The 26,473-nt window shown below is 42.3% G+C and overlaps 1 protein-coding gene across 3 annotated transcripts in view; it reads left to right on the top strand.

Annotated features, from left to right (window-relative positions):
- The window catches only part of HMG20B (high mobility group 20B), a 362,656-nt gene that overhangs the window by 11,448 nt on the left and 324,735 nt on the right, over nucleotides 1-26,473 (top strand). For all 3 annotated transcript variants that reach the window (XM_075283656.1, XM_075283657.1, XM_075283658.1), the window contains exons 2-4: nucleotides 12,823-12,883; nucleotides 25,114-25,222; nucleotides 25,377-25,580. In XM_075283656.1, the coding sequence (XP_075139757.1) occupies nucleotides 12,849-12,883; nucleotides 25,114-25,222; nucleotides 25,377-25,580 (348 nt within the window). In that variant the 5' untranslated portion in view covers nucleotides 12,823-12,848. The remainder of the gene's footprint in view (nucleotides 1-12,822; nucleotides 12,884-25,113; nucleotides 25,223-25,376; nucleotides 25,581-26,473) is intronic.

Consider the following 26,473-nt stretch of genomic DNA (forward strand, 5'->3'; position numbering starts at 1 on the left):
TCCCTGTGTGGACCAATACGTGGTGTACTGCTTTTTCCATTAAAAGGACATTTTCCATCCATACAAGTTGCTGACAGCCTGGATTGTTTTTTCTATTGCAAACCCTTTTGCCTGGAGAGGGGTTTCTGCCGTGCCCAGGTCTGCTATATAGGAAGGATTGGGGAATGGGAGAATCCTCTTTGGCTTCCTTTGCAGACAACTAAAATATATCAGTACATTAGAAACAAGTACTCTGAGCCAATATTTTTTATTTACTCTAGCGATTCACTGCTAGATTTTACTTGGTGTTTAGAGGGAGTAATTACTCTCAATTTTAACTTTTTTATACTAAGGCTGAGTTCACATGGAGTTTTTTGGTTAGGAAACTGGACTGTATGGTGAGGCGATGCCACAATACCCTATTTTCTAGAGGCCAATGGCTGGGGACAGTGAGTCTAGCAATAGTAATACACATATAGACTTACAGTCCGTTCTGTGGAAGGAAGGGAGGCTTGGCCGGAAGCAGTGGTCCTATACTCAGCAGGAGGGCTTGCTGGAGGCTGTAGTTCCACGGCTCCTTTGGACCGGGTGGATAGCAAGTCTTAGTAGCAGGAGGACTTGCTGGGGGTAGTGGTTCTAGGTAGCAACCAACTTGCAGGTAATTAACCAACTTGGAACAAAATTTTCTGAGAGAAGTCCTCAGTAGTTGATACCTTTTTTAATGGCTAACTCAAAGTTTTTTGATGACGACATATCGAGCTTTCGGGACTACTATAAAGGTCCCTTCATCAGGATGGTATAACACAATGTCTGAAGGTAGGCATATATATACAGAGAAATGGAGTGTTAGATGGAAAACAGAACATAAACAGTTTTAAAAAAAACACATATATATCAGTTCGCAGGAAAGTTCTCTGGGTTTATGGCTTCTTTGATCAGTGACGTGGTGTCTAGTGGTTATAAAAGGCCATAAAACCCTGGGCCCTGTTTAAACCTTGTTGGAGAGTGCAAAGGGTCGTCATAAGTTTAAATTCCCATATGAGGCGATCTTTTCTGTTTTGAAATTCCCCCTTAGTACCAGGATCTTCATATCCTGGGTCATATTATGATTTTGATTACAGAAGTGTTCTGGCACCGGGAGGTCCATTCTTTGCTCTCTAATCGTATGTCTGTGTGAGTTCATCCTCATCCTAAGTGACTGTCCTGTCTCACCTACATACAGGCCCTCAGGACACTTAGTACACAATATCAAATACACTACATTAGGTGTGCTGCAGGTGAAGTTACCTGGGATCTTGTAGTGTCGATCAGAGTTCGGGATCTTTATTTTGTCCGTGGTCAGTATGTGCGGGCAGGTTTTGCACCTCTTCTGTCCACATGGAAATGTTCCTTTGTTAGTTGGAGGTGACAGTGAGCTGCTAATAATCATATTCCTGAGGTTTGGTGGCTGTCTGTAACACAGGAGAGGGGGTTCTGGAAATATGGATTTTAGATGGTTGTCTTTTTGCAGTAGTGGATGTAATTTGCGTGTGATACCTCTCAGCGTCTCCAGGTGGGGGTTATATGTGACAACCAGGGGCACCCGAGTGTTCTCCTGTTTAGTGTTGTATTTTAATAACTCTGATCTTGGTATTCTGGTGGCCCTGGTGATTTGGTTATCAATTGTTCTTGGATGGTAGCCCTGCCTCAAGAATGTGTTTTTGAGGCCCCCAATGTGCTTGTCCCTGTCCACCGGGTCTGAACATATGCAATGGTATCTGATGGCTTGGCTGTAGACAATGGATTTCTTTGTGTTTCGGATGAAAGCTATCCCATCTTAGGTAGGTAGGGCGGTCAATCGGCTTCCGATACAGTGATGTCTCAATTTTGTTGTCCTGTATCTTGATGACTGTGTCTAGGAAGTTTATTTCTGAGAAGGAGTGATTGAGCGTCCGGTTGATGGTGGGATGGAACTGGTTGAATTGTTCATGGAAGGTTTTCAGCTGCTGTTCAGACCCGGTCCAAATGATTAGGATATCGTCAATGAAACGGTAGTAGGCCAGAGGCCTGGTGGTGCAGGTGGATAGGAAGTCACTCTCAAGCTTGGCCATGAAGAGATTAGCGTACTGTGGCGCCATTCTGCTCCCCATTGCGGTGCCATTCTGCTGTAGGTAGATGCAGTCACCAAAAGAGAATTTTTGCATCTAACACTCCATTTCTCTGTATATATATATGCCTACCTTCAGACATTGTGTTATACCATCCTGATGAAGGGACCTTTATAGTAGTCCCGAAAGCTCGATATGTCATCAAAAAACTTTTTGAGTTAGCCATTAAAAAAGGTATCAACTACTGAGGACTTCTCTCAGAAAATTTCTTTCATTTCATATCCACTGGCTAACACGGTACAAGGATATATATTTTTTCTTTTACAACTTGGAACAGTTTGAGCTTGAGGACCTTGCAGAAGACAGGCTTCTGAAAACAATACTCAGGCAACAGGGTAATCAGAACACACATGCTAAATAATCAAGAATCAGGAAATCAGGGTAAGTCACAGGCAGGAAAAAAAACTCCATCTGACTGTTGGCAAAAAAGAGTTCAACAAAACAAGATCCTGACAGGTGATTTTTTTTTTGGAGGAGGAATTTGAGTCAGTTTCCTGACCAAATTACTGAACAAAAAACTGTGTGAACGCAGCCTAATAAAGTTTATTTTTTTTAACCCTATTTTTTTGGATATACACCTATCCCCTTATTTGTGGCTAATAACCTATAGGGCAACCTTATTATCTTGTTATTGATTTTGTTCAAATAAGGCAAGGCTCAAAAATTAAAAAGCACCATGCTTATTTGAGGCCTAGTTTGGTCATTTACACTGCATTTGTGAGCCATTGCAGAGGGTCTGAGGCAAAAAAAAAAATGCACCCCCTACTTTATAAACTACTCCCCTCAAGGAATATATGAAGGGGCATATCCCTCGAGTATTTCATTATTTTAATTTCCACAAATAAGTGCGCTGTGAAAAGCTAAAATTGCAATTTTTTCCAGAGATATACTATTTCAGTGCCCGATATGTTGTGCCCAGATTGTGACAGCAGAGACACACACTCCCAAAATTGTTAAGTGGGTTATCCTTGGTACAACAGTTTTTTTTAGTATTTGTCTCTGACACAAGCTGGGCAGAACATATTGTGCAATGAAATAATGTATTCCTGCAAAAGTTGTCATTTTCACTCTGCAAAGCTGATGATGCATTCATGTCTGGAGAATTGATGCAACACTTGGGGGGGGGGGGGGGGGCACAAATGCTCATTGTACCCCTGGATAAATTCATTGAGGGGTGTAGTTTCCAAAATGGGGTCACATGCCGGGGGATTCCACTTTACTGGCATCTCAGGAAGTGGCATGGCATCTAAAAGCCAAACCGTTCCCAAACCCAAATAGCGCTGCTTCTTTTCTGCACCCTGCTGTGTGCCCAAACAGCAGTTTATACCCACATATATTGGTTAACTGGGATTTCCCAAGGTACAACAAGGTGAAATATGTGGGCATAAACTGCTGATAGGCACATAGCAGGGCACAGAAGGGAAGAAGCTTTTAAGATTGCAGATTTGCCCCTGAGGTGACTATAAATTAGAAATCCGACAGAAAATGACCCCATTTTGAAAACTGCACCCCTCAATTCATCAAGTAGTGTAGTGAGAATTTGTTTTTCAAAAGTGAATATGTAAGTTGTGCGGAGTAAATTGAATACACCAAATAACATACGATTTTCCCGCTAGCTCCTATGACGTGTGTGTGGGGATTCTGGAGGATCAGCGCTGGTCAGTGGTGTAACTAGGAATGGCGGGGCCCCGTGGCGAACTTTTGACATGGGCGGCACCCCTTCCTGACTGACTCTAAAGACCTTGACCGACCGACCTCCGCCGCATTCCTGCGCGCTCTATTATGCCCCATAGTGGCCCCTACACACACCATGATGCCCCATAATGAATACCCATGAACAATTATTATACTCTGGGGTCTTTTCAGGCCCCAGAGTATAATAATTGGAGACCCTGAAAGTATCCGCTTTTTAATGCGTATAGGTTTCTGTTTGGGGGGTCCCAAAGTGGGGATATTAAGGAGCCTATTAAGGAAAAAAAACCCGCAGGGGTAGCGGCAGTCGCCGGGCCCCTAATGTCCCGGGCCCTGTGGCAGCTGCTACCATGGTAGTTACGCCACTGGCGCTGGTGTATTCTCACTCATAAATATGTAAATATGGGGTGTCCCCTTATATACACTCGCAGAGCTTATAAACTTCCTACCTGCTGCAGGCAGTTGTTTGCTAGCGATTTGGTGATTTTGGGGGGTCTTTGCCTTCACATTGTACAAGCTAGATTTTTTTATTTTCTGGCGTTGTGGCCATATGAGCGCTTGTTGATTGTGATATGAGATGTACTTCGCCTAAAACTTATTGAAATCTATAAAAATAGAAATTTATTAAAGGGATCCTATCATTAAAACACAATTTTTCTTGTGACTAACACATAGGAATAGCCTTAAGAAAGGCTATTCTCCTACCTTTAGATGTCTTCTCCACGCCTCCGTTCATTATAAATCCCGGTTTTCGTCGGTATGCAAATGAGTTCTTAGCACTAGGGGCGGGCCCCAGCGCTGAAGCAGCACTGGGGGCGTCCCCAATGCTGTGAGAGAACTCTCCAGCACCGCCTCCGTCTTCTTCAGTAAGGGCCTCTTTACGCGTTTTCTTCCGAAGCAGGGAGTCAAACTTCTAGGCCTCGGGCAGAGCCGACTGTACATGCCCACAGGCCACAAGAAAATGGTTGCTTACTGTGTAATGATAGGATGCCTTTAACCTTTTTGCTGCCAAGGGTCTCTGGAAATTTTGCACCTCCAGTAGCCAGAGCAATTTTCACAGTTTTGAGATGGACAAATCAAACCTAAATTGCAACATTAAAAAAGCATCCAACCCCCCCATACCTATATATTTTCTTAAAGTAGACACCTGCAGCATTGTCAGAATGCCACTTGGTACTGTATACGAACAGACACCTCCATGCAATTTTGATTTAAAGTGAATGTTTTATGAAAAAATGCAAATAAATGTACACTCACCGGCCACTTTATTAGGTACACCATGCTAGTAACGGGTTGGACCCCCTTTTGCCTTCAGAACTGCCTCGATTCTTTGTGGCATAGATTCAACAAGGTGCTGGAAGCATTCCTCAGAGATTTTGGTCCATATTGACATGATGGCATCACACAGTTGCCGCAGATTTGTCGGCTGCACATCCATGATGCGAATCTCCCGTTCCACCACATCCCAAAGATGCTCTATTGGATTGAGATCTGGTGACTGTGGAGGCCATTGGAGTACAGTGAACTCATTGTCATGTTCAAGAAACCAGTCTGAGATGATTCCAGCTTTATGACATGGCGCATTATCCGGCTGAAAGTAGCCATCAGATGTTGGGTACATTGTGGTCATAAAGGGATTGACATGGTCAGCAACAATACTCAGGTAGGCTTTGGCGTTGCAACGATGCTCAATTGGTACCAAGGGGCCCAAAGAGTGCCAAGAAAATATTCCCCACACCATGACACCACCCCCACCAGCCTGAACCGTTGATACAAGGCAGGATGGATCCATGCTTTCATGTTGTTGACACCAAATTCTGACCCTACCATCCGAATGTCGCAGCAGAAATCGAGACTCATCAGACCAGGCAACGTTTTTCCAATCTTCAATTGTCCAATTTCGATGAGCTTGTGCAAATTGTAGCCTCAGTTTCCTGTTCTTAGCTGAAAGGAGTGGCACCCGGTGTGGTCTTCTGCTGCTGTAGCCCATCTGCCTCAAAGTTCGACGTACTGTGCGTTCAGAGATGCTCTTCTGGCTACCTTGGTTGTAACGGGTGGCTATTTGAGTCACTGTTGCCTTTCTATCAGCTCGAACCAGTCTGGCCATTCTCCTCTGACCTCTGGCATCAACAACGCATTTCCGCCCACAGAACTGCCGCTCACTGGATGTTTTTTCTTTTTCGGACCATTCTCTGTAAACCCTAGAGATGGTTGTGCGTGAAGATCCCAGTAGATCAGCAGTTTCTGAAATACTCAGACCAGCCCTTCTGGCACCAACAACCATGCCACGTTCAAAGGCACTCAAATCACCTTTCTTCCCCATACTGCTGCTCGGTTTGAACTGCAGGAGATTGTCTTGACCATGTCTACATGCCTAAATGCACTGAGTTGCCCCCATGTGATTGGCTGATTAGAAATTAAGTGTTAACGAGCAGTTGGACAGGTGTACCTAATAAAGTGGCAGGTGAGTGTATATTAGTTGTTAAAAGCAGAAACCAAACAAAAAATTAAATGCACCAAACCTCCTAAAAATAAGAGTTCAACATGTGCAGAGTTCATACATATCACTATGGCCTGAACCCGCATGCACGTGTCTTCAGAAAATCGCTAGAACTGGAAGGAACAAAATTCTGCTTTGAAGCTGGAAATGTTAAAAAAGTATCATCCTATAAAATGTAGGGATTACACACAATGAAAAGTAAGTGAACCCCTAAACCCTATATATTTTTTGAAAGTAGACAACCTGAAGATTACAAATGTCTTAATGGGTCATCGATAGCCACATCCACCTTCATGCAACTTTGCGACCAACACAAATAATTTTTTGAAAAAATACGCTAAAACACATATTTGCACCTAAAACTCATGTTCAATCTCACATTCATATACAAAATACTTTTAAAATAATAGCTTATGGTGTATACAATGTGTATATACAGTGCCTACAAGTAGTATTCAACCCCCTGCAGATTTAGCAGGTTTACACATTTGGAATTAACTTGGCATTGTGACATTTGGACTGTAGATCAGCCTGGAAGTGTGAAATGCACTGCAGCAAAAAAGAATGTTATTTCTTTGTTTAATTTTTTTTTTTTTTTAAATTGTGAAAAGTTTATTCAGAGGGTCATTTATTATTCAACCCCTCAAACCACCAGAATTCTGTTTGGTTCCCCTAAAGTATTAAGAAGTAGTTCAGGCACAAAGAACAATGAGCTTCACATGTTTGGATTAATTATCTCTTTTTCCAGCCTTTTCTGACTATTTAAGACCATCCCCAAACTTGTGAACAGCACTCATACATGGTCAGCATGGGAAAGACAAAGGAGCATTCCAAGGCCATCAGAGACAAGATCGTGGAGGGTCACAAGGCTGGCAAGGGGTACAAAACCCCTTCCAAGGAATTGGGCCTACCTGTCTCCACTGTTGGGAGCATCATCCGGAAGTGGAAGGCTTATGGAACTACTGTTAGCCTTCCACGGCCTGGACAGCCTTTGAAAGTTTCCTCCCGTGCCGAGGCCAGGCTTGTCCGAAAAGTCAAGGCTAACCCAAGGACAACAAGGAAGGAGCTCCAGGAAGATCTCATGGCAGTGGGGACATTGGTTTCAGTCAATACCATAAGTAACGTACTCCACCGCAATGGTCTCCGTTCCAGACGAGCCCGTAAGGTACCTTTACTTTCAAAGCGTCATGTCAAGGCTCGTCTACAGTTTGCTCATGATCACTTGGAGGACTCTGAGACAGACTGGTTCAAGGTTCTCTGGTCTGATGAGACCAAGATCGAGATCTTTGGTGCCAACCACACACGTGACGTTTGGAGACTGGATGGCACTGCATACGACCCCAAGAATACCATCCCTACAGTCAAGCATGGTGGTGGCAGCATCATGCTGTGGGGCTGCTTCTCAGCCAAGGGGCCTGGCCATCTGGTCCGCATCCATGGGAAGATGGATAGCACGGCTTACCTGGAGATTTTGGCCAAGAACCTCCGCTCCTCCATCAAGGATCTTAAGATGGGTCGTCATTTCATCTTCCAACAAGATAACGACCCAAAGCACACAGCCAAGAAAACCAAGGCCTGGTTCAAGAGGGAAAAAATCAAGGTGTTGCAGTGGCCTAGTCAGTCTCCTGACCTTAACCCAATTGAAAACTTGTGGAAGGAGCTCAAGATTAAAGTCCACATGAGACACCCAAAGAACCTAGATAACTTGGAGAAGATATGCATGGAGGAGTGGGCCAAGATAACTCAAGAGACCTGTGCCGGCCTGATCAGGTCTTATAAAAGACGATTATTAGCTGTAATTGCAAACAAGAGTTATTCCACAAAATATTAAACCTAGGGGTTGAATAATAATTGACCCACACTTTTATGTTTAAAATTTATTAAAATTTAACTGAGCAACATAACTTTTTGGTTTGTAAGATTTATGCATCTGTTAATAAATCCTGCTCTTGTTTGAAGTTTGAAGGCTCTAACTTATTGGCATCTTATCAAACCTGCTAAATCTGCAGGGGGTTGAATACTACTTGTAGGCACTGTATACTATATGTACCGCAAACATCAACTACAACAAGAGCTCAGACTCCCAAAAACACGAATACAGAAGACAAGCAGGATTTTGCTGCTGTTCACTAATATGTTAAAAAGCTATACTGCACCTACCAAACTGTGACTGTGATACCAAAATCTAACTTTTTTCAGAGTACACAGCATACCGTATATAAAAACACAATTTAATAGTTTATATATGCAACCACCTTCATTCAACTTTGCCGCAAACAGAGATTGCTAGCAAAAATTGCACAAAAATTCAAATTTGCCACTAAAGTGTGGCTAAAGAAATCCCTTTCTGCAAACATAATGTACTGTCCACAAAACTGCAATATGTGAGGAGTTCATACATACCACACATGTATATATTTACAGGGGCGGGTGTTAAAGAATGCCAAAATCGCAGAAATGCGCCATCCCATTTTGTGCATGCAAATTAAATAGGACTTTACATAAAAATGTTATTTTCCATCCCCCTATAATAATTTTAGCAAACTATACGTTAATCTCTAGTGATAATCGTTATTACTATTATTTAAGTGTGTAACGGACATCACTAGAGACGTATTTTACTGTAGAAAGCTCAGGTATAGACAGGACAGGGATTGGGTGAAATGTAAACTTTATTTGCGACTTTATGTATATGTTGTGTAAGTGTTTGGTGCGACTTTTTTTTTTTTTTGGCTTGCGACCTGGACAATGGTAAACGTCTAGGTCACAGTGCCAACAAACTTCCTGGTTATGTTCAGGAGGTATAACATAAGAATACCCCACTAGAAAAGCTTAGGGGGGAATTACATTATAATTGTATGTGACAATCAGAGACAAATGTATAGTATACGCTCTGATTGGCAGGAGAAGGGTTAATAGGGACAATAGAGTCCCTGCCACCCCCCTCCTGCTGTCACATACAAGTTATGCAGAGAGAGAGATCGTTTCTGTGTGTCTCTCTCTCTCTGCTGGGCTGCTCCGTGTCCCTCTTCCTTTCTTGTTAGATCGCAAATTGCTTGCTTAGACAAGAGGGGAGGGGGACACTTTGGAGCTCCATATCTTTGGACTGCATCAACATATCTTGATGCTTTCAATTGCATTTTAAGGAGGAGAATCTCATCTTTAAAATGATATCAAGAACTCCGATGATTGGATGTACAGTTTTGGAGAAATTCACTGTTGAAACGCTGTCGGGAATTGAGATCTGCAGTTGGATCTCAATGCCAAATAGTGTTTTCAACAGTGAATCACTACAAAACTGTAAGTAAAATCATCAAGTCCCTGGTATCATTTTAAAGATGAGTCTCTTTAAAATGCATTTTAAAGCATCAAGATATGTTGATGCAGTCCAGAGATATCGGCATTAGTAGGGAGGACGTACGAAGTACGTCCTCCGCTACTGAAGTGCCAACTTGGGAGCACGTACAGTGTACGTGCCTGGCAGCGAAAGGGTTAATATCCAAAAATAAAAAATATACATGGATTATGGTAATGCTTGGGAAGTCTAGTAGACGAAGCCCAAGTGGTGAGGGAAACGTTCGTCGGGCGCAACGCAATGTTCTGGGTTTGGTGTGTTTTATTTATATGTATTTTTCATGTGTAAACTTTCTTCCTGGCTATTTTGCTGGTAACTACTTTTTTTTTTTTTTTTTGCTATCTATAACCAATTATTCACTTTATTCTAATGGTGTTTTGCAAACGTGTACATGTATGATTTCGTATTGGTTATTTATACTATGGTTTTACACATGTGGTTAGCGTACTGTGATACATGACTTTCCATGACTTATTATTTTTTGTAATTGTGTTATCCTTATGTTTTTTTTATTTTTGGGTATAAATATATTTCTATTTTTGTGTGGACTTTTTTTGGAATTACTTTGTATTACCGTATATACTCAAGTATAAGCCGAGTTTTGCAGCACAGTTTTTGTGCTGAAAAAGTCTGCCTCGGCTTATACTTGGGTCATTACGGTCAATCAGCAATATCATCGTTACAGACCCGGCATACAGACACCGGGACGGGTGTCAGGCCGCAGCATTGCCACGCTCATAGCAGGAGCATAGCAATGCTGCTCATTTCAAACTGCAGAAGTACATACGGTACTTCTGGTAGCAGGCCCGGAATACAGACCCCCCCCCCCCCCCCCACTCCATCACACTCCGGGTGACGTGGCCATGTAAGCTCAGGCCCGCACCCGGCATGTATCTGCGTTCCGGGCCTGCTAGCAGTAGTACCGTGAGCACTTCTGCAGTTTGAAATTAACAGCATCGCTACGCTCCTGCTATGAGCATGGCGATGCTGCGGCCCGGCACCCGCCCCGGTGTCTGTATGCTGGGTCCGGATGCCGGGTCTGTAACTATAATGGCGCCTCTCTGCTTCAGAGCGGTCACCATACCAACCGGCACCTCCGCTGTAACTTTTACAGCGGTAATGTCGAAGCTCCCTTCAATCATGCCTGCAATCAGAGATCGGACGGCTGGGGATTCCCTTCAGCGCTCTTGCTGGGGATTCCCCTCCCCCTTTCCCTAGAACACCCATAAAACGGATATTGTTAATACTGTGAAACACATACACGTTAGTTATCCCTGTGTCCAAAAACGCCCGCTCTACATACCTATAAATATATTTTTCCTGTACGGTAAATGCCGAAGCGGAAAAAAAAAAAGTTGTCTAACTGCCCCTTCCCCGAGACTGAGTGCCCCCCCCCCCACACTTGGAATTCAGCCTGCTACATCCAGGCTAAGTATAGGGTATCTGCACTGCTCATATTCCGTCGGGAATGGGTGCACTGCAGATGCCCTATATTCAGCCAGGCTGAATTTCAAGAGGGGGAAAAAAAAAAACCAGTCCTAAGCTCAGGGAAGGGGCAGACAGACAACCAAAACACCCTCTACCCTTCCTTAGCGTCTACTGTACCCAAAAACTCCGGCCATTTTAATTTTTGAAATTTTCCAGTAGCTGCTGCATTTCCCCCCTAGGCTTATACTCGAGTCAATATGTTTTCCAATTTTTTTTGTTGTAAAATTGGGGGGTCGGCTTATATTCGGGTCGGTTTATACTCGAGTATATACGGTATTTCCATTTCCATGCACAGTGTTTTGTATTTGCCTTTTTGTATTGTGACTAACTTATTGACTAAATTTTATTAACTTTCTCTGGTTGAGATGTAAGGGAGCGTTCACACTACCGTCGGTGTCCGACAGGTAGTGTCCGCTCAAAATCTGTCACGGACATTAGGAACGGACACTAGCTGTGTCCGTGACACCTGTCATTCATTTCAATGGGCATCGGGTGCGTTCTTGTGCACTCCGTGCCCGTCCTTCCCTGTCCGCAAGTGAAGATGTCCGACTTCTCAAGCGGACAGAAAAACCCTGCATGCAGGTAGTGTGAACGCTCCCTAAAAGGAAACATCAATTCTGGCACAGCTTTTTAACATTTAATTTTATTTCTGTGCAGTGTACAGTAGAAGTGACCTGTTGCCTCTATTCTGTGGGTCTGTACGATTACGTAGATACCTAATTGCTGTGTGGTTTTTTTTTGCATTGCTAATTGTGCAAAATAAAATTCCATTTAAGGGGAAAAATCAATTATTTTTACATGGCCATCTTCTGGTGTAACATTTTTATTTTTCACAGACGGTTGAGGGCTTATTTTTTATGGGATGGTCTGTGGTTTTTATTGGTGCTATTTTGGTTTTCAGCTGACCTTTTGATTTACTTTCTATTCAACATTTTGGGAGGGAAAGATGGCGATTTAATAATCATTTTGTGTGGTTTTCTATGGGTTTTTTATGTCGTTCAGCATGCGGCTTAAATAATGTTTTTGCTTTTGTTTAGGGTTTTACGTACGCAGTGATGGCAAATCTGTAATGTTTTATTTTACATAATAAAACATTTTATATGGGGAAAATGGGATTTTTGGAGCTTTATTTATTTTTTGAACATGTTTTGAACATTTTTTTTTTTTCTTTGGGGGGGGATTGACACATGGGCTGACAAACTGGAGCATCAGTAGAGGGGCAGAACCGGCGCACTGGTCAGACCCCAGGCTGATGGTTAGGAACAGCTGCACCCCCCCCCCCCCCAGTATATAAAGAAACCCATGAGATGCTGCAGTGTTTGACCGCGGCATCTCAGGGGTTATCACTCGTGATTGGAACTTAGCACATAGACTTCATGCAGATTTTGCCTTTGGTCTGATTTAAACCCAGTGGGCCAAAAATGCAAGGCAATAATGCTAACCATTGTGTTAAGGGGAGATTTGTTATGGCTGGTGTTAATTTAAGGTATAAAATGTATTAAGAAGGTTTGTCAGCATTGTGTAAATACAGAATAGTAGAACCATGGTCATTCTCATGAATTATTCCTAAAATTGTCATGAATCATTACAATTCTTTAAGAAAGTTAAATTCACAGTGGCTGGGTTGGGAAAAACTGATTGTTTACATCTTTTTCTAGCAGACCGTTGTCTAACAGATGTTGAAATTATGTCACAAGCAGCAAAGCATCTCTCTGGAGTATTGTAAGTGCATTTTATCCTGTTTACACTTAAATACCTTGTTTAACCTTTTTAAGACCAAGCCTAAAAGTACCTAAATGACCAGGCCTCTTTTTCAAATCTGACATGTGTCACTTTATGTGGTAATAACTTTGAGATGCATTAACTTATCATGATGATTCTGAGACTGTTTTCTCGTGACACATTGTACTTCGTGTCAGTGGTACATTTTGGTCGATATGTTTTATCTTTTGTTATGAAAAAAATAGGAAATTTGGTGAAAATTTTGAAGAAAAAAAAAAAAAATGGTTTTCAAACTTTGAAATTGCATGCCTTTCTTGTAAAATGTCATATTACTCAAACTACTTCATAAATTTAACTTACCATATCTCTGCTTTATATTGGCATCAAACTTTAATTGCCCTTTCATTTTTTTCAGATGTTATAAGGCTTAAAAGTCAAGCAGTAACTTAAAAATTTTTTAAGAATATTTCTAACACACATTTTTCAAGGGACCAGTTCAGTTCTGAAGGGGACTTGAAAGGCCTCTCTAATAGAAACCCCCATAAATCACCCCATTCTAAAAAAAAAACTTCACTCCTGGCAGAAATCATAACTGCATTTAGGAAGTTTCTTAACCCTTTCAGCATTTCACAGCAATTAAAACAAAATAGAGGTCAAATTTACAATATTAATTTTTTTTTTTTCACCAATATATTCATTTAGCCCTAGAATTTACACATTCACAACAGGTTAAAGGAGAAAACGCATTCTACATTCTATTAAACAATTTCCCCCAAGCATGAAATTATCCCATGTGAGAATGTAAAGTGATGTATGGGCACACTGTAGGGTCCAGAACAGAAGGAGGACTATTGGGATTTTGGAGGGCAGATATTGCTGGAATCTGTTTCAGGCACCATGTTGCATTTGCAAAGCCCCTGAAGTGCCAGAACAGTGGACCCCCCCCTCCTCCCAAAATGACACCATTTTTAAAACTAGACCCCTCAAGGAATGTATCCAGGGGTAAAGTGAGCACTTTGACCCTACGGGTGTTTCACAGATTTTTTTTTTTTACCATTGAGACATGAACATTTTAAATTATTTTTTTTCTAATATAATGTCACTTTAGCTCCCAATTTTTCATCTTCAGAAGGGGGTAACGGAGAAATTGCAACCCACATATTACTACACAATTTCTACTGAATGCAACAATACCCCATATGTTCTGGTATACTGATATACGGATACATGGCAGCTCTCAGAACTGAAAGCGCGCTAATTGGGTTTTGGAAGCCAGATTTTGCTGGAATCATTATCAGGCATTATGTCCCATTTGCAGAGCCCTCAAGGTGCCCAAACAGTAGAAACCTCCAAATTGTGACCCCATTTTAGAAACTAGACCCCTTGAGTTATTCATTGAGAAGTATAGTGAGTATTTTTACCCCATAGGTTTTGAAAGAAATTTGCGTCAAGCAAAAAATTTTCATATTTTTTACACGTGTCATTTTAAAGGCAGTTTTTTTCCCCATAACGCATGAAAATTAAGGAAAAACACCCCAAAATAGATTACCCCATTTCTCCTGTGTTCAAAAATGTACACTTTGCAGGGGCCACACGGTGGCTCAGTGGTTAACACTGTAGCCTTGCAGCGCTGGAGTCCTGGTGTGTTCAAATCCTGCCAAGGACAAAAAGAACCATCTGCAAGGAGTTTGTATGTTCTCCCCGTGTTTGCATGGATTTCCATCCCATATTCCAAAGACCTACTGATAGGGAAAAATGTACATTGTAAGCTCACAATCTACGTTTAAAAAAAAAAAAGTACACTTTGTGGCCTTATTCCTATGTTCGGACACACGTTAGGGCCCAAAAAGAAGGGAGCACCAACTGGATTTCAAGACACAATTTTTGCTTCAAAATGTTTCAGGCCCATTGCACATTCAAACAAAATTTGAGTTACCAAAACAATTGAAACCCCCCATAAATTACCCCATTTGATAAAATAGACTCCTTAAAGGGGTTGTCCCATCACAAGGATTCTATCTATACTGCTGGTTAATGTGGATGTAAGACTTTTTTCCTAAATACATTGCTTCAGCAAAACTGCTTTGTTTGTCCACTATCTTACTTTATTCAATTCATTGTTGACAGAGCCCTTGACTTATCTGCTCAAAAGTCAAGTGATGTATCTGCTGCTCTCAGGGGGGAGGGAGGAGGGGATAAGTGCATGGGAGCGAGCCTGTGTATCTACGGTAGCTATTACTGTGTCTACACCATGTGACCTAGGTCCTGCACTCAGAGGAGAGGAGCTGCTTTCATTTCTTCTGTTCTCCCAGTTATCAGGGTAGATAATTCAGTTGTGTTCATTATGGCAGAGACAGGCAGTCTCTGTATGTAACACAGAATAGAGTTGCTGCTGCCTGTACTTCATAGTCCAATATGGGCTGAAGTACAGGCAATATGGGTGGGCGGAGCTACACACAAATTTGGGGGCGGAGCTAAACGGCAGGTTGCATGTGAAACCCCACCCACCAAATGATGCAAGAAACCAGGAAGAAAGAAGATTTTACAGCAGTGAAAACTGGTGAGTATGTGACGTGGGAATACCCCTTTAAGGTATTCATTGAGGGGTATAGTGACTATTTTGACCCTATAGCCGTTTCACAGATTTTACTAACCTTGGGATGTGTAGGTTAAAAATTACTAAAATGTTCCTTTATCTCCAAAGTTTTTATTTTCACAAGGGGTTAAAGGAGAAAAAGCACCTCACATTTTGTTACACAATTTCTCCTGAACACAGCAATACCCCATATGTGGCCATAATCTGCTGTATGGGAACATTGCGGGGCTCAGAATGGAAAGAGCGCTATTTGACTTTTGGAGGGCAGATTTTGCTGGAATACTTTTCAGGAGCCATGTCGCATTTGCTGAGCCCCTAAAGTATCAATACAATGGAAACCCCTCAAAAGTGACCCCATTTTAAAAACTACACCCATCCAGGAATGTATCAAGGAGTATTATCATTTTGAACCTAAAAATGCTTCCCAAGAATTAATGTACAAAATGAAAATTGAAATTTTTAAAGAAATCTGCCATTTCGGTGCCCAATACGTTGCACCCACTTTGGGTTGTCAGAGACCTGCACTCCTAAAACTATTAAGTGGACCACCCCGATGGGCAAAACATTTTATATATGTGGGTGTAAAGTGCTGCTTGGGCACACAGCAGGGCTCAGAAGGGAAGGAGCACTGCATTTTTTAGCTTTTGGGGTACAGATTTAGAGGGACTTTCTGGGCATGTAGTTTCCAAAATAACATCGCATATCAGGGGATTCCACTTCACTGGCGTTTCAGCTCTGCAAAAGTGTCATGGCATCCAAAAACCAAATCCGTCCGTGCTCCAAGCTCCAAACAACCCTTCTTCCCTTCTGTGTCCGGCTGTGCCCTAATATCACTTTATACCTACATATGGCATTACATAGGTTATCCTGGGTACACCAGTGTCATACATGTGCCCTAATATCAGTTTATAACCACATATGATATTATGTACGTTATCCCGGGTACACCAGTGTCATACATGTGTCGTACATGTGTCATAAACTGCAGTTCGGGCACACAGCAGGGCGCAGAAGGGAAGGAGCGCGATGTAGCTTTTTGAGTACAGATTCAGATGTTTGGTATCTGAACACCATGTCTTGTTTGTAGAGCCTGTAAGGTACCAGAAAAGTGGATTCCCCAAAGGAGTGACCCCATTTTGAAAACTGCTCCCCTCAAAGAATTTATCAGGTTGTGTAGTGAGTATTAGTATCCCGGACGTGACTGCACAGTGGATGGCAAAGAGGGACTATATAAGCTGTGCGGAAAACATTGCAAACACCAAGTTCCCTACTATGTCCCAGTAGCTCCTATGATTGAGGGGGGTCACTTCTGGTGTCTTTTCGTTCATAAACTGTAAACATGGGGTGTCTCCTGATATCCTCTCACACAGCTTATATATTCCCTTCCTGACGCAGCCAGTTGTAGTCTAATGATTTGGCGATTTTGGGGTTTTTTGTCTTCACATTGCTAGATGCTATATTTTCTTTATTTTCCTGGTGACGTGGCCATTTAAAGGCTTGTTGTTTGCGGGATGTGATGTATTTTGTAATGACACCATTTTTGGGTGCCTACAATTTATTTTTATTAACTCTTTTGTTTGCTGGATTTAAAAAAAATAAAATCAATTCTGGCATTGTGTTTTACCTTTTAAATTTTTTGCCATGAAGTAATATGTGGCCTTTATTTTGTGGGTCGGTACGATTACACGGCGTGCAGCGTACAGTATAAGTAACATGTGGCCTTTATTCTGCGGATCGGTACGGCGATACCTCATTTATATTATTTTTTTTATGCGATACTAATTCTGCAGAACAAAAACACATTTGGGGACATAAATCGGTGATTTTTGCATCACCATTTTCTGAGAGGCGTAACATTTTTATTTTTCGATTGACAGTGTTGATTGAGGGCTTATTTTTGTGGAGCAACCTGTGCTTTTTATTGGTACTATTGTGGCGTACTTATGAGTTTTTGATCACTTTTTATAGTATTTTTTTCTTAGGTGAGATGGCGAAAAAAGACTACTTCCAGCAGGTTTTTTCTAACTTTTTTTTTTTTTTTTTCTCGACGTTCACCATGTACATTAAATATTGTTTCCGTTTTATTGTACAGAATGTTACGGACGCGACGATACCAAATATGCATTGTTTTTATAAATTTTTTATTTTATATAATTCATTTTCTATAGAAAAAAATTTAAATTTTGGGGGCTTTATAACTTTATTCATTTTTTTTTTTTTTTCCAAACACTTTATTTTTCACTTTTTTTTTCCCACTTTTTTTATGTCCTTTTTAGAACACTTGATTCAGCAATGATTTCACTGCTGAATCAATGTTACAGGCTGGAGACACAGGCTGCACGTGTTTCCAGTCTGTAACAGGAAGTCAAGCGATGTAGATGCATCGCTTGACTTCCTTAGTACCTGGCAGGATCATCCAGGTAACGGGGGCTCAGGCAGCCTGGGGTGACTGGCCAGGTGTTGCCGCCACTGCCTCTCCCACTGTTGCCAGTGCTGGCGCTGCAGGCCTGACCAGCAGCCAGGAAACCTCCACATGTGCCTCCACCACTTTGGAGACTTCTCCCTCATCCTCACCTTTTCCTGCCTCAGCTCCTTCTCCTGCCTACCTCTTCACAGCAACCCACCATCTCCCAGACTTTTGAGCGCAGGCAAAAATACAGCGCTACCCACCCCATGCACAAGCCTTAAACGCGCACATCGCCAAACTCCTGGCCCAGGAGATGTCGCCATTCCGGCTTGTGGAAACTCAGGCCTACCGTGACCTGATGGCAAGTGTGGCACCTCGCTATGCCGTCACTAGCCGTCACTACTTCTCCCGCTGTGCCGTCCCCGCCTTGCACCAACACGTGTCACGCAACATCCGGCGGGCCCTAAGTTCCTCGATATGCACAAAGGTCCACTTGACCACCGACGCGTGGACAAGTGCATGCGGACAGGGACGCTACATTTCACTGACGGCACACTGGGTGAATGTAGTTGAGGCAGGGATCGGGTCACAATCTGGGGCGGTCTACCCCATTTCCCCGCCCAACATTCCTGGCAGGTGCTCTGAACCACCACCCTCCTCCTCCTCCGCCATCACATTGACCCCAGCTACCTGCTGGAAACGCTGCAGCACTGGCTTGGGGAGACGTCAGCAGGCCGTGCTGAAGCTCATCATCTTTGACGTTTGAAATGATGTGCATTGCATACAGATAGTCAGACCGCCAAAATTATATCATAAATCTCATGTCCCAGATCTCTACTTTATGTCGCCATCAAACTTTAGTCACCCTTTTATTTTTTACGGACATTATAAGGTTTACAAGTGAAAGAACAATATTCTAAATTTTCAAGAAATTTCCCAAACCCTTTTTTTAAGGGACTAATCCAGCTATGAAGGTTTTTTTGAAAGACCCTTGTATTCGAAACCCCCATAAATCACCCCATTTTCAAAACTGCACCCCTTAAATAAGCCAAAACAACATATACCTAGTATTTTAACCCTATAAGTGCTTAACTGGAATTAAGACAAAATGGAGGTGAAATTTTCAAATTTGATTTTATTTTACTAATATTTTCGTTTAGCCCTAGAATTTGCACATTCACAAGGGGTTAAAGGAGAAAACGCATCCCACAATTTGTTATGCAAGTTCTCTGGACTACCATAGTACCCCACTTGTGGGTGTAAACTAATATATGGACGCACAGCGAGACGCAGAAGGGAAGGCGCGCCAAAGAGCTTTTAGAGTCAAAACAGTGAAAACCTCTAGAAAGTGACCCCGTTTTGAAAACCGCACCCCTCAAAGAATTTATCAAGTGATGTAGTGAGCATTGGTAACCCAAAAGTGAATATGTAAGCTGCGCGGAGTAAATTGGGTACACCAAATCCCATTCTATTTTCCCACTAGCTCCTATGAAATGGATGGGGAAGAGGAGCATTCTGGGGGTTCAGCGCTGGTGTATTCTCTCTCATAAGCTGTAAATATGGGGTGTCCCCTGAAAACGCTCGCACATCTTATACATTTCCTTCTAGTCGCAGCCACTTATGTCCTAATGATTTGGCGACTTTTGGGGTTTTTGTCTTCACATTGTACAAGCTAGATTTTTATTTTTATTTTATGACAATGTGGCCATATGAGGGCTTGGTGTTTGCGGTACTAGATGTGCTTTTCAATGCCACCATTCTGGGGTGCCTGTAACTCATTGACTACATTTTATTAACTCTTTCTGGGTGGGATGTAAAAGGAAACATCCATTCTAGCATTACTTTTAGCATTTTTTTCCCCGTGCAGCCTACAGCAATAAGTAACATGTTACCTTTATTCTGCGGGTCGGTACGATTATGGCGATACCTCATTTATATTATTTTTTAATGCGTTGCTATTTGTGCAGAATAAAATTCAATTTAGGGAAAAATCAATTATTTTTGCATCGCCATCTTCTGAAAGGCATAACATTTTTATTTTCCGGTAGTCAGAGCTGGTTGAGGGCTTATTTTTTTGCGGGATGACCTCTGCTTTTTATTGGTACCATTTTGGTTTTCATCTGACCATTTGATTACTTTTAATTGAACATTTTGTAAGGGAAAGGTGGTGAATAATCATTTTGTGCGGTTTTTTACTTTTTTTTTAATGTTTGCCTTTCGGGTTAAATAATGTTTTAATTTTATTACGGACGCGGTGATATGTAATGTTTTTCTATTTTTCTTTATTTTAAATAATAAAACATTTTATATGGGAAAATGGGATTTTTGAGGCTTTATTTCTAATTTATTTTAAACTTATTTAAACTTTATTTTTACTTTTTATAACTTTTTTTTTTTTCTGTCCCCTTAGGGGATTGAAGCAGTGATTTGCTGATCTCTGCTTTACTAGATGTATGCTGCAATACACGTGTTACACTGTCACTGATCAGACCCCGGGCTACCCATTACCAACACCGCCCCCCCCCCCCCCCAAACCGTCGCGGGGGGGTGCCGATCGGCACCATAATATACGGAAACCCCTGAGATGCTGGCGGTCATGGCGTCGGCATCTCAGGGGTTAACACCCGCGATTGGACCCTGTTCCGACCGCGGGTGTTACAGGGCATTGTCAGCCGTAACATACGGCTGACACTCGCAGGGCATGGTGCGCACACAGATTCTGTGTGCGCACCATGTAGCCGCCGTAGTACTACGGCTGTTTGAGGGAAGTCCTTCCCGGCAGCGCTGTACGATTACGGCGGATGTCGGGAAGGGGTTAAAGATACTGTGCCATAACTCCAACTTACCTCTATAGGGGTTACAGAAACTGTGTGAAACTGTGTAGAACAGCTGTATCAAGTGGTCTTTGTAACTTCCATACCGTGGGTTGGAAGTGGTATATTCATGCCCCTGCCATGTTTGGCCAAAATGGAAATTCCCCCTTTCACTGCCAATGGTCTCTGGAAATTTTGCACCTCTGCTGTCAGAGCAATTTTCACAGTTGTTGTTTTTTTTTTTTTTTTTTTTTTCTTAAATGTAGATTGTGAGCCCCACATATGGCTCACAATGTACATTTTTCCCATCAGTATGTCTTTTTTTGGAATATGGGATGGAAATCCATGCAAACACGGGGAGAACATACAAACTCCTTGCAGATGGTTTTTTGCCCTTGGCGGGATTTGAACACCAGGACTCCAGCACTGCAAGGCTGCAGTGCTAACCACTGAGCCACCGTGTGACCCCTTATTTTTCACAGTTTTGAGATGGACAAATCAATCCTAAATTGCAACATTAAAAAATCATCCAATTCCCCAATACCTATACGTTTTCTTAAAGGCATCCTATCACTTAAACACTTTTTTTTTTTTTTTTTTCTGACACGGCGGAATAGCCTTTAGAAAGGCTATTTGTCTCCTACCTTTTTCACTCTCCTCTGGCCCGCCGTTCGGTAGAAATACCGGTTTCTACCAGTATGCAAATGAGTTCTTTCGCAGCACTGGGGGCAGGCCCCAGTGCTCAGACAGCACTGGGGGCATCCCCAATGCTGCCAGAGAACTCTCTCCAGCGACGCCTCCATCTTCAACAGCAATCTCCTCTTCTGCGTCTTCTTCTGGCTGGGGTCAAACTCTGGCGTCTGCGCAGTCGGATCAGGATGCAGGAACGCCCTTCTAACTGTAAAGAGCTACGGTACCGGTACCAATAGCTCTTTACCCGGGGCACAGATCGGGAAAGCAGACAGTGTGCAGTATATACAACTGCCTGTGCCCAAATCCATGAAAGGTCCTCTTTAAAAATGGGTTTCCCAATGATAGAATCCCTTTAACGCAAATGGACGTAATAGTACGTCCTATGGTGGTTTCCCGCACACTATTTCAGATTGCGGCATTGAGAGCGGGTGTTAGCTGTAACAGACAGCTAACACCTGCTCTACCGTGTTTCCCCAAAAATAAGACAGTGTCTTATATTAAATTGTCGTCCTAAATATAGGACCTGTCTTATTTTCGGGGGACGTCTTATTACAACTGGCAGTCATACCGGCACTTCCTTAGCGGAGCGTCAGCATAACTACTGGTTGTAGGTAGTGTGAGGGAGAAGGGAAGGTATCCTACTTACCTTTCCCATCTTCATAGCCGCGCTGGTGCTGCTGTTCGTCCTGGCAGTGGTGGGCGGGGCTTAGCGAGGCTTCGGGGGTTGGGGCTTAGCGGAGCTTTCGCGGGTGGGGTTTAGCGATCCCCATTTCACTGACACAGCAGCCTGCTCTGTGCTCCGTGTGCATAGCAAAGCCGGCTGCTGCCTCTTCTGTATGCCGGCTGCTGCCTCTGGGATGAGCTGGGAGAGCTCATCCTACAGCAGCAGGGACAGTGGACACAACAGCAGAGTCAGCAGCCGGCTTTGCTGTGCAGACGATTTTTGGGCATGCCTTATTTCCGGGGGTGCCTTTATATTAGGCAGTTCAACAGAACCCCCCCCCGCATGCCTTACTTTCGGGGGTGTCCTACTTTCAGGAAAAACACGGTATTAACCCCGGGTCAGATCTGTGCAATAATGCCCCCACCAACGCCCCACGTAGTGAGATCGGGAGGTACCATTATGTATTTGTGGCAACCTGGGGTCTGGCCAGTGACCCTGGGCTCCTTGGAGGCCCCCTATTTGGTTGATTCTGTGTCCACATAGGCTGATTTCCTGTAGACACTGCAATACACCAGCATCTCTGGTTCAGGTCTTCTAGTGGGAGAGAAAAAAAAAAAAAAAAAGTGTGTGGGGAAAAGAATGAATGAAGTCCCGGACACCGACGCTAGTGTAAACCCTGCTTTATAGCTTCCCACCAGGCTATTGTTTAACTCCCAGCAGTGGAGACTGAGTGAGGGAGAGTTCCAGTGGTCACTTCAAGCTTCCAGGTCTACTCTGCATAGATCACTCTAGCCTTCCCGATCACAATCTCTTATCTATTTCATACTTTGCCGGCTTCTTTCAGGCATTTTATAGAATGCCTAGGCAATGTGTGAAATAGCGAATCATTTCATACGTTGCCTGCTAGTTTTAGGCATTACCGTATATAGAATATAGCAGTTTGATCTTGGGGATAGAGACATTACAGAACATAGCTGCTAGTCTGATCGGCTGAACAAGCTGCAGCAAGTGTCTTTCCCTCCTGCTATATCTGTATCCCACGGATGTGGCTAGCTGCATTCGTACTGGCTGAATTAGACTATGTATGCCTGAACAACACTATCTTTAGTTATATTTCGAAGCTATTGATAGTTTGTCTATGAGGGGGAGGGCTTATGTATATGTAGTCCTTTAACAATATATTCTCAGTAACTAGCAATCTGACAGGTTTGAGTGTCTGGATTTGTCCTTGCCCTACCTCTTATAGATGTATGAATAGTGAGGTCTTATACAATTTAGGAGGCCTCCTCTCGCATTTTAATAGGGATGTAGTTCTTTTATTGGTATTAATAAAAGTTACATTTTAGTGTGGTTATTTTCTTTTTCGGGGGTACCCTTTTTGATGAATTGATGGTAACAGCTCATAAATAGTTTTGTTATGTTTGTATTGTAATTCCTTATGTAAATTCACTCAAAAGCTGATCCTGGAAAGTTGAATGAAACATGAGCTTTAAAATGAGCTTGCCAAATGGAAAATGCAGTGCAATTCGCACGCAGCCTGTTATAGAGTAGGTGTTGCTGAGTAGATTGATAAGTAGTTTTGTGGGCATAAATGAAATCCAACCTGTATTTGATTACCGTATATACTTGAGTATAAGCCGACCAGAATACAAGCAGAGGCCCCTAAATTTACCACAGAAAACTGGGAAAACTTATTGACTCGAGTATAAGCCGAGGGGGGGGGGGGGAATCCACCATTGCAGATAGTCTGGTCATGTGCATTACAGCTTAGTAACTTCAGGTGCCTCATAGTAATAGCAGTTAACTCCATAATGTCCCTCACATTAACCCCCTGTGTGCCTCACATAAGAGTTACTGATAAATATTTTTGTAATATCATTTCTTCACAAATTTTGGTTCATTTCTGTGAAATTCTGTATTTCTTTAATCTTTTCCTTGCTTTCCCATTTAAAATGATACTAGAAGCAAGTTTCTAGGTTTTATAATGCTTGAGATATAACTTTTTTTACTTGACCTACCCCTACCCTTATTTTCTCTTCATTAAACACAAGCACCCATATGCCAAGAAGAAGCCGAGTCGAGCTCAGATACAAAGTTTCTTTTATTCACATGTACTATTCATTTATGAACATTTGTTTTATAATTGGAGGTACACTTTAAGGGTAAGTTCACACTGAGTTTTTTTGGTCAGGAAACTGACTCAAATTCCTCCTCCAAAAAACACCTCACCATACAGTCCTATGGTGAGGCGTTTTTAGGAGGAGCAATTTGAGAAAGTTTCCTGACCAAAAAACTCAGTGTGAACTTACCCTAAGGGTAATAAAATGGTGAGGAATTTGGTATGGAGTTTCAGCGCTGAAAAAAGCCTCCCATTGACTTCAATGGGTTCCTTTTTCTGGAATATGGGGAGGAATACTCTGCTAGCAGAAAAAGGGACCTATTGGGAGACTTTTTTTTTTTTTTTTTTTTCTTTTCAGCGCTGAAATTCCACACCAAATTCCTCACCATTTTTCTGTGTGTGAATGGACCCTAAGGAACAAAATACAGTGACAACTTAAGCCTCAACTGGTGTGTAAAAAGTCGCAGCATTATTTTAAGTCACAAAACTTGCAAAACGAAATCATAAATCCTATTATTCTTTACTCTGTAAACTATATTTTTATTTTGGTTATGCCTCTCTGAGATGACCACCCAAAATTGCATTGGAAATGGTCTTGATATGGGTGGATTCTCTTGCAAAAAGAGGATCAATATATCTAGTGTATAAAAGGAATTAACAAATCTGGTTTAGATCAGAGGTAGTAGTGTTTTTCCACCATGGAGACTTTGGAGACTTTTCACTGTTATGATTTTTGGAGACTTTTTTTATGATTTTTATGGGGCTTAATTTATTAATAACAATTTGCATTCTGTTTAGTTTACAGATTTGATCTGACCTCCCTATATTATGGAAGATAATGTTAAGGTTATTGCTAAATTACTAACAGAAAGTGTATATTTGTTATCTATGGTTTGAATGCAGTGTTTTTTTTGTTGTTTTTTTTTTTTTTTTTGCAGGCATCCAGTGGCCAATGCACTTTCTGGCAATTTTCTAGTTGCTGTCAAACAGGAAAATGTTGATATGCCAAAACCAAATAGAGAAAAAGACATAGTCACTGAGGAAGAGGTAACTAAATATCCTTTAGACTTTACTTTTTTTTTTTTTTTTTTTTTTTTTTTTAATGCACTCGAGAATTTATACACTGCATATAACTGGCATAAACATTGTATTCAAAGATCTCATATATAGAATGTTTTCTGTCTTTTGTGTGTGAATATAGCCAGTGAAGAAGAGAGGATGGCCCAAAGGGAAGAAACGGAAAAAAGTCTTGCCCAATGGACCAAAAGCGCCAGTTACTGGTTATGTGCGGTTTCTGAATGAGCGCCGAGAACAGATTCGAACGCAGCATCCTGACTTGCCCTTCCCGGAGATAACAAAGATGCTAGGAGCTGAGTGGAGTATGCTGCCAACTCATGAGAAACAGGTCTTTCTTACCAAAATTCTTGCTAATATAAAACAAAATAGGATTATTCTCAAAGATATTGAATTGCTGGGCAATTGCAAAGTAAATTAAATAGTCACTAATTTTTCAAATATCCGTAATACCTGCCAGTTTACTGAAGTATGAAATAACATACAAACATTCAAATGAGTGGTCATCTAGCAAAACAGAATGTATACTGCTTAGATGGATTACAGTTAGAGATGAGCGAACACTAAAATGTTCGAGGTTCGAAATTCGATTCGAACAGCCGCTCACTGTTCGAGTGTTCGAACGGGTTTCGAACCCCATTATAGTCTATGGGGAACATATACTCGTTAAGGGGGAAACCCAAATCCGTGTCTGGAGGGTCACCAAGTCCACTATGACACCCCAGGAAATGATACCAACACCCTGGAATGACACTGGGACAGCAGGGGAAGCATGTCTGGGGGCATAAAAGTCACTTTATTTCATGGAAATCCCTGTCAGCTTGCGATTTTCGCAAGCTAACTTTTCCCCATAGAAATGCATTGGCCAGCGCTGATTGGCCAGAGTACGGAATTCGACCAATCAGCGCTGGCTCTGCTGGAGGAGGCGGAGTCTAAGATCGCTCCACACCAGTCTCCATTCAGGTCCGACCTTAGACTCCGCCTCCTCCGGCAGAGCCAGCGCTGATTGGCCGAAGGCTGGCCAATGCATTCCTATTGGTAGCAGTGCTGAGCCAGTTCTGCTCAACTACACCGTGTGCCGGTCAGCCCATCTGATATAGCAGAGCAGAGTGTGGATTCCTATATCCACACTCGGCTCTGCTACATCACACACTCGGCTCTGCTATATCAGATGGGCTGACCGGCACACGGTGTAGTTGAGCAGAACTGGCTCAGCACTGCTAC

This window comes from Leptodactylus fuscus, chromosome 1, assembly GCF_031893055.1.
Source record: "Leptodactylus fuscus isolate aLepFus1 chromosome 1, aLepFus1.hap2, whole genome shotgun sequence".
NCBI classification, from domain to species: Eukaryota; Metazoa; Chordata; class Amphibia; order Anura; family Leptodactylidae; genus Leptodactylus; species Leptodactylus fuscus.